This window comes from Scyliorhinus torazame, chromosome 25, assembly GCF_047496885.1.
Source record: "Scyliorhinus torazame isolate Kashiwa2021f chromosome 25, sScyTor2.1, whole genome shotgun sequence".
NCBI classification, from domain to species: Eukaryota; Metazoa; Chordata; class Chondrichthyes; order Carcharhiniformes; family Scyliorhinidae; genus Scyliorhinus; species Scyliorhinus torazame.
The window spans coordinates 16,035,933-16,042,977 of record NC_092731.1 but is presented as its reverse complement, the minus strand read 5'-3'; the positions used below and the strand labels follow the sequence as shown (position 1 = coordinate 16,042,977).

Genomic DNA, 7,045 nt, shown 5'->3' with positions numbered 1-7,045 from the left:
ACGCGCATGCGTGGGGGACGTCATCAGCGCGCCAGCCCCGACTCAACATGGCGTGTTCACGAGCCGGCCGCGCAACTATGTAGGCCCGGGGGGGGGGGGGGGGGGCGGGGGGGCGGGGGGGGGGGGAGAGGCCGGCCTGCCGATTGGTAGGCCCCGATCGCAGGCCAGACCCCATCGGTGGCCTCCTCCGGGGACGGAGCCCCCCCTACCCCTCCCCACAGGCCGCCCCCGACCCTTCGCGCAGGGTTCCCGCCGGCAGCGACCTAGGGTGAACGGCGCCAGCGGGACTCTGCTTTTTCCGCTCGGCCCATCCGGGCCGGAGAATCGGCGGCCCCGCCGTGGACAGCGGCCCGCGACTGGCGGCGCGCCAAATGGCGCCGATTCTCCGGCCCGGATGGAGAATCGCGGCCCCGAGGGAAAATCGGACAGTGAGCTGCAGAAGGAGACGTGGGGACACGTGAGCAAAATCTCCGTCAAGGAAGCGGGGAGCCTTCTAAAGGAGGAGGCAGGAGAGAGAGGCGGAAGGTTTAGGGAGGGAATCCCGGAGCTCGGAGCCCCAGGTAGCTGACGACATGGCCGCAAATGGTGGAGCAGCGGGAATCAGGGACGAGCAAGGGGGTCAGGATTAGAGGAGCACAGAGGGTTGTCGAGGACGTTCAGTGCAAGGTCAGGTTGAGGAAAAGGGCGAGGCAGATGTAGAAGAGGATTTGCAGGCGGGGCACTGACTGATTTGGAGTGGATGAACAGCGCAAGGGGACCGAAGAGAACGTCTTCACAGCCGCCACCGGCGATTTGTCCGAAAAACACTCCACCGCCCCTTGGACGACATTCGGATTCCTCCGAAGCCAGCCACTGAGGTAGAGAATGGACGGACACCGGCAGTCCCAGGGATTGTCGTGCAAGAGGGCTTGTCTGAGCTTCGCCAGGGGTTCCAGCAACCCATCGCTGATGTTGGTCAGCCGGTTGAAGTTGAGATGCAGGACGGCAAGGTGAGCGAGGTTTTGGAAAACGGCCGCGGGGAGCGAGGAGATGGCGTTCCTGTCCAAGTGCAACTCTTGCAAGTTCTTCTGCTTCTCGAAGGTCCCGGGGGCCAAGGTGGCCAGGCGGTTGTTGTGAACATGCAGCTTCTTCAATCTGGGGAGGTGGGTGAAGACGCCAGGAGGCAGGTGGAGGAGGTGATTGAACTGGAGCTGAAGCTCCTCCAAGGCTTGCAAGTCCCGAAACAGGTCTGGCTCGACGGTGTACAGCCAATTGCTGTCAAGGTGCAAGTCCTTCAGCTTCTTCAGGTTCTTGAAGAGTCCCGACGAGAGGGTGGTGAATAAATTGTCGCTCAGCTGCAGCTCCCTCAGGTTGGCCAGACGCTCAAAGACATCGGGAGGGAGGGCCGACAGGCGGTTCTGATTGAGTTGCAGGATCCGCAGCTCCGTTAGGCCGTGAAAGATCTTCTCGGGGAGGAAGGTGATGTTGTTCTGGTCCACCTGGAGCTCCCTCAGGTGACCCAGGTCCTGGAAGGTTGCCACATGGATGAAGCTCAACTTATTATTGTCAAGGTATAAGGTCTTCAAATTGGTCAGGTTGCGGAAGATGGCCTCTGGCAGGCTCGAGAGCAAGTTGTTGTCCAGTTGAAGCTCCTTCAGCTCACACTGTTTCTGAAATATCTCTTGAGGCAGAGACGCGAGGCGGTTGTTGTCTAAGTGAAGCTCTTTCAGGCTCAGGAGGCCGTCGAAGACTTGTCCAGGCAACGTGACCATGCGGTTGTGGAAAAGATTTAGTACAGTCAAATTCTGAAGCTGACGGAACGTCCCGGGAGGAAGGTTAGTGAAGTTGTTAAAGCTCAAGTCCAGCTGTTTTAACCTGGTCAGACCAAGCAAGGCATCTTCTGGCATCTGCCTCAGTTCATTGTTGCTGATGTCCAATATAACAAGCTTCCTGAATTGGGATAGAAATCCTTCAGGAAGGAACGCAATGTGATTATTATTCAAGTAAAGATCCTTCAACGCTTGAAGGTTCACCACAGCTTCCTCGGGCACCAAGCGTAGACGGTTGTGGCTAAGACTCAAGATGTGGAGTTGATCGAGGTCATCCATTGACCCTTTGGTTAAGGAATGAAGAACGTTACTTCGGAGGTAGAGCTGCTTAAGGTTCTTCAGCCCCTTGAAGGCTCCGGGTTGGAGCACCGAGATCTGATTGCCGTTAAGCTGCAGGAACTCCAACATGCCCAGCTCACTGAAGACTCCCGGGGCAATGCTCGTGATGTTGTTCAAGCTCAACATGAGTCTCTGAAGATTGGGGAGTCCTGAAAAGGCACCGGGATCCAAAGCCTGAAGGCGATTCTCACTCAGGTGCAACTCCTTGAGGTGCGTGAGGTTCCCTAGGCAGCCTGGCTGCAAGGTGGTGATCTGATTTCCATTCAGGTAAAGCCTATTCAGTTGCTGCAGGGCGGCTAGCGCCTCCGTTGGTATGGAGCCGAGAGAATTGTGGCTGACGTCCAGGGAGAGGAGATGATTCCTGGGCCTCCTTCCGGATGGCGCCAAGGCGTAACTGAAGAAATCTGTCGGCAGGAGGGCGGAAATCCTATTGTGCTGCAGGAAGATCTCCTGAATACCAAACGGGATGTCTACGGGAACCGCGTTCAGCTCCTTATCGATGCACCACATTATCCGAGGGGTGGAATTAGTGCACTCACAGGGCAGGCAGAGATCTTCAGCAGGCGAGCAGATTCTCACCGTGCACAGCATCAGCCCCAGCACTCCGAGAACCAAGAGCAGTGTCTTCATGATTCAATGGAACCTCTGTAAAATAGATACATTGTGGGCAGTGTTACCGCATCAAAATTCTAACTGCGAGCAAGCACAATTCCCCCCTTTTTGTGTCTGCACATCAATTACCCCGATCCCCAGTTCACTAGTTTGAGGCACAGCCAGATACATACATCGTTACATAGAAGATACATAGGGCAGCACAGTAGCACAGTGGTTAGCACAATTGCTTCACAGCTCCAGGGTCCCAGGTTCAATTCCGACCCTGGGTGACTGTACGGAGTCTGCACGTTCTCCCCGTGTCTGCGTGGGTTTCCTCCGGGTGCTCCGGTTTCCTCCCACAAGTCCAAAGATGTGCGGGTTGGGTGGGTTGGCCGCGCTAAATTGCCCTTAGTGTCCAAAATTGCCCTTAGTATTGGGTGGGGTTACTGGGTTATGGGGATGGGGTGGAGGTGTGGGCTTGGGTGGGGTGCTCTTTCAAAGAGCCGCTGCAGGCTCGATGGGCCGAATGGCCTCCTTCTGCACTGTAAATTCTATGATTCTAAGATAGGAGCAGGAGGAGGCCTTTTGGCCCTTCGAGCCCGCTCTGCCATTCATCACCATCATGGCTGATCATCCAACTCAATAGCCTAATCCTGCTTTCTCCCCATACCCTTTGATCCCATTCTCCCCAAGTGCTATATCCAGCCGCCTCTTGAATATATTCAAAGTTTTAGCATCAACTGCTTCCTGTGGTAATGAATTCCACAGGCTCACCACTCTTTGGGTGAAGAAATGTCTCCTCATTTCTGTCCGAAATGGTTTACCCTGAATCCTCAGACTGTGACCCCTGGTTCTGGACATACCCATCATTGGTAACATCTTCCCTGCATCTACCCTGTCTAGTCCTGTTAGAATTTTATAAGTCTCTATGAGATCCCCCCTCATTCTTCTGAACTCCAGCGAGAACAATCCCAACCTAGTCAATCTCTCCCCATATACAGTCCCGCCATCCCTGGAATCAGACAGGTAAACCTTCGCTGCACTCCCTCGAGAGCAAGAACATCCTTCCTCAGAGAAGGAGACCCAAATTGCACACACTATCCCAGGTGTGGCCTCACCAAGGCCCTGCATAATTGCAGCAAGGCGGCAGCACGATGGCGCAGTGGTTAGCACTGCTGCCTCACGCCGCCGAGGTCCCAGGTTCGATCCCGGCTCTGGGTCACTGTCCGTGTGGAGTTTGCACATTCTCCCCGTGTTTACGTGGGTTTCGCCCCCACAACCCAAAGATGTGCAGGGTAGGTGGATTGGCCGCGCTAAATTGCCCCTTAATTGGAAAAAATGAATTGGGTACTCTAAATTTTTTTTAAAGAAAAAAAAATAATTGCAGCAAGACATTGGCCGGCACGGTGGCACAGTGGTTAGCACTGTTGCCTCACAGCTCCAGGGACCAGGGTTCAATTCCGGCCTCGGGTGACTGTGTGAAATTTGCACGTTCTCCCCGTGTCTGCGTGGGTTTCCTCCGGGTGCTCCGGTTTCCTCCCACAGTCCAAAGAAGTGCAAGTTAGGTAGATTGGCCATGATTAGGGGCTGTTTAGCACAGGGCTAAATCGCTGGCTTTGAAAGCAGACCAAGGCAGGCCAGCAGCACGGTTCAATTCCCGTAACAGCCTCCCCGAACAGGCGCCGGAATGTGGCGACTAGGGGCTTTTCACAGTAACTTCATTTGAAGCCGACTTGTGACAATAAGAGATTTTCATTTCATAAATTGTCCTTAGTGACCAAAACGTTAGGAGTGGTTATGGGGATTGGGTGGAGGGGTGGGCTTGGGTAGGGTGCTCTTTCCAAGGGCTGGTGCAGACTCGATGGACCGAATGGCCTCCTTTTGCATTGTAAATTTTATGATTGGATGATCTCGCTATGAAGGCCAACATATCATTTGCCTCCTTTACCGCCTGCTGCACCTGTGCGCTTACCTTCAGCGACTGGTGTACGGGGACACCCAGGTCTCGCTGCACACTCCCCTCTCCTAATTTATGGTCATTCAGATAATAGTCTGCCTTCCCCTTTTAGTGACCAAATTGGATAACCTCGCATCTATCCAAATTGTGCTGCATTTGCCCACTCATTCAACTTGTCCAAATCACACTGAAGCACCTCTGTATCCTCCTCACAGCTCACCCTCCCAGCTTTGTGCCCTCCACAAATTTGGAGACAATGCATTTAGTTCCCTTAATTTTCTTTTCCACCTCAACCCGACATTGTGCAGTGGGTTAAAGAAGTTTCCCTTGAATTCTGTTTTGGAATGATCAGTGATTATTTTATATTTCGGGCCCCTAAGTTTTAGTTTCTTTATTCCTTCATGTGCGGGCATTAATAATATTGATAATAATGATAATATTGATAGTAATCTTTATTAGTGTCACAGGTAGCCTTACATTAACACCGCAATGAAGTTACTGTGAAAATCCCCTCGTCGCCACACTCCGGCGCCTGTTCGGGTACACAGAGGGAGAATTCAGAATGTCCAATTCACCCAACAAGCACGTCTTTCGGGACTTGTGGGAGGAAACCGGAGATATTCCGTCAGCGAGAGGGTGGTGAATTTTTGGAATTCTCTACCCCAGAGGACTGCGGAAGCTCAGCGATGGAGTACGTTCAGAACTGACTGCGATAGAACATAGAACATGGAGTGCAGAAGGAGGCCATTCGGCCCATCGAGTCTGCACCGACCCACTTGAGCCCTCACTTCCACCCTATCCCCCTAACCCAATAACCCCTCCTAACCTTTTTGGACACTAAGGGCAATTTAGCCCGGCCAATCCACCTCACCTGCATGTCTTTGGACTGTGGGAGGAAACCGGAGCACCCGGAGGAAACCCACGCAGGCACGGGGAGAACGTGCAGACTCCGCACAGACAGTGACCCAGCCGGGAATCGAACCTGGGACCCTGGAGCTGTGAAGCCACAGTGCTAACCACTCTGCTACCGTGCTGCCCAAATAGATAGATTTCTACAGACTCACAACAGCAGGCCCCACCCCCAGAGAATTAGCCTGGGGGCCTCTGGGTTACTAGCCCGAGGATCCCTCCCACGGAGAATCCAGCCCAGGGTGGATCCCAACCAGCTTAGATTTCTCTAATCGGTAGAAGCTCCGATATCGTTCGAATAAACTTTTTATGCACCTTCTTCAATGCCTCTTTCAACCCTTCTAATGTCATCAAGACCTCTGAAGGTTTCAACTTGCACACAAAACCAGCAAGACGTTGTTGCCACGGCTCACGATACTTGAAGTGTGGTCTAACTAACCTCACTTTATCGCTCCCCTAGTTCCGTCCCTCTCGAATTAAGACCCCAGTGGTTCATTCGCTTCAGCTTTCGGAACCTGCGGGGCTGTAGCCCCCAGATCCCTCTGCTCCGCAAATCCCGGAGGTACACTATTTCTCCCAAGGACTCTTCTTCCCATCAAAATGTGTCACCTGGGCACATATTTCGATTCACGTTCATTGCGAAGTCCGCTAACGGCAGTGACTCTGGTGGACCTTCCCGGAAAGGCTTGCTCACAGTAAAACTACCTCGCCCCCGCACCCCCCCCCCCCCCCAAGGCTCCACGGAAATATAGCATTGAAAGTCAGCGTTGGGACGGTTTACTCACCCTTCCTGCGATGGGTTTTGTCCGAAGGTGGTTGATCGCTGTCCAACAAGCTACGAGCCTCCGGTGACGTTTAATGACGGACACTGGGGATCCTGCTCCCCTACCGCCCCGGGCGATTTGCTCCCCCTCTAAATTCTGACAGGAGATAGTTGCTGCTTCGCTGAAGGAGGTGCGATGACATGAGAATCAGCGATTTGGTCTTGTAGTTTCTTTTGTTACTTGGAAGATGTCAGGAAGTGGCCCCAAACCGCCACTTGCGCTCATGTGCAATTTGGCACCTTCGAAAGAGAAATCAAGGTGCGTGTCAAAAGAACGCCTGCTTCAGAGGCAGCAACTGTATCTGGAGAGCACCTCTCACGCCACAAAAACCTCCCGATCTGTTTCTGTCATGAAGCCACGCAGATGTTATCTGCGAAGATCAGAGAATCAAACAGCGCAGTCAAACAATCGGCCCATCGCATCTGCTCCGGTCAGTAACAACCACCTAGCTATTCCAATCCCGCTTCCCAGCACCCGGCCCGGAGCCGTGTCTGCCCTGGGATCGCAGGGGCACATCTAAATACTTCTGAAATGTTCTGAGGGTTCCCGCCTCCACCCCCCCTTTCAGGCAGCGAGTTCCAAACTCCCACCACCCTCTGGGGGAAAGGGTTTTC

At 53.6% G+C, this 7,045-nt stretch overlaps 1 protein-coding gene across 1 annotated transcript; it reads right to left on the bottom strand.

The window, feature by feature from the left end:
• Positions 1-239: 239 nt before the first annotated feature.
• On the bottom strand, positions 240-6,467 carry LOC140402356 (uncharacterized). Its single transcript, XM_072490079.1, has 2 exons — positions 6,393-6,467; positions 240-2,792 (listed from the first exon to the last, which is right to left on the bottom strand). Exon 2 carries the CDS (start codon positions 2,775-2,777, stop codon positions 657-659), a length of 2,121 nt encoding a protein of 706 aa, XP_072346180.1. The 5' UTR covers positions 2,778-2,792; positions 6,393-6,467; the 3' UTR covers positions 240-656.
• Between the last annotated feature and the right edge of the window lie 578 nt (positions 6,468-7,045).